The sequence below is a fragment of the Grammomys surdaster genome, unplaced genomic scaffold (genome assembly GCF_004785775.1).
Source record: "Grammomys surdaster isolate TR1022 unplaced genomic scaffold, NIH_TR_1.0 373, whole genome shotgun sequence".
NCBI classification, from domain to species: Eukaryota; Metazoa; Chordata; class Mammalia; order Rodentia; family Muridae; genus Grammomys; species Grammomys surdaster.
The window spans coordinates 10,155,504-10,157,114 of record NW_021604792.1 but is presented as its reverse complement, the minus strand read 5'-3'; the positions used below and the strand labels follow the sequence as shown (position 1 = coordinate 10,157,114).

The 1,611-nt window shown below is 39.0% G+C and overlaps 1 protein-coding gene across 1 annotated transcript; it reads right to left on the bottom strand.

Annotated features, from left to right (window-relative positions):
• Positions 1–285: 285 nt before the first annotated feature.
• Positions 286–1,224, bottom strand: LOC114632329 (taste receptor type 2 member 7). The gene has a single exon (XM_028780866.1). The coding sequence runs from the start codon at positions 1,222–1,224 to the stop codon at positions 286–288; it is 939 nt and encodes a 312-aa protein (XP_028636699.1).
• Between the last annotated feature and the right edge of the window lie 387 nt (positions 1,225–1,611).

Genomic DNA, 1,611 nt, shown 5'->3' with positions numbered 1-1,611 from the left:
GAGGAGTGATTCAGAACTGACTATGAAAATGTCCTTTCTTCTGTAGCTATTTGTTATAATTTGTTCTGGAAATTATTTTTTATGTCAACTTGTATTGAACGGGAGAGAAAAAAAAGAGATAGAGACATGCAAAGTTGCTGTATATGAGATTTCCCAAGATTCAATTTAAGTTTGCTAAAAGGATGTCACTGGATGAGATCAATGTTTATGTAAAAATGAAGGATAATGATCTTGTCTTCCTTTCTCTTAGAAAGTGATAGCTTTTCTTCAAATATGTCCATGATGCTAATATTTTCTTCCCTTTAACCAAGTCTTTACTCTACAAAGCACCCGCACAGATGCCTGTTTTAGTTTACTGTTCCCCAGGATTAGGATAAAGGAATGGCTTGAAGGATAAATTAGAGCTATCAGCTCACCCCAAATTACAGCTAAATCACTCTCTGGCATAAAGTAGCTGGAGGTGGCTATGAGAAAGGCAAGGCAGTAGACAACAAACAGGGCAAGGAAGGAGACTACTGCTTTTGTGGCTTTCACATGAGCTGTTGTGCTGGGATCTTTGTACCCTGTTACATTGAGTTGCATTTGCTTGGTGTGTCTCCATAGGGAGACGATCAAGAGGAGAAATAAGACCAGGGACACAGAAAAGGGGAGCAGCATGACCAAGTTGAGGTTTACCTTGACAGAAGCATGTCCAGCTTTATTTACTTTGCATCTCAAAGTAGAGTTTATTCTCTCCTTTGTCTTGACACAACGTCTGAAATCATCATTCAGATTTTCAGTGACTGGGAGGCTGAAACACAGGGAAAGAATCACGCATGCCAGTAGAGTCCTGAGAATTAGCTTGTCAATTCTCCACTTTATCCAGAGGAAAAGAGGGTGGAAGAAGTTTGCTATCTTGAAGAAATAGAAAATGCTGAGGCAGGTGGCAAACCAGACACTTAAATGGTTGGTAAGCGTCCAGAAGAAGTCAATGGTCCTCATTTCTTTACCTCTGTTGTAGGTGTCTGGATACTGCACCAATATAATACAATCTAATAGGATTATACACTGTAGACAAATTCTGGACATGGCCAGACTTGAGAGGATTAAATCAATAGAGGCAATCTTCCTACTCTTCATCCAGCCCATGAAGTTTACCAGAGCAATGAATGCATTTCCTAAGATCCCTACTAAGGCCTCACCAACAGCTACAAGCATTAAGGTAGTATCTGTTCCATATGTCATTTTAAAGTAGAGAAGTATCCAATTAGTTTCTGGCTGACTTGATGTAGTTTGGTTTCTACACTTGGCTGTTTAGGGTTCGCTGTCCTTGTCTTTACCTCTTTAAGTTGAAGTCTGTCTTGTGATAAAGATGAGAATTATACATGAAGACTGTAGACAGTTTATCTAAATCTCTTTCATCTTAAAAATAGTGTGTGTTTGGTGATCCTTAGCCTGGATATTGTATGTCCACTTATCTTCTCCGGAGGTCATTCTTTTCTACACACAGTTAATTTAGGCTGAGCTACTATTTGCTAAGATGCAAATTTACCCAATTCCTTTCCACGGTCCCAAGCTATTTATCTGAGGCTAAGTTTTACAAATTTGGGATTCAGAAATCATACTAGTAAC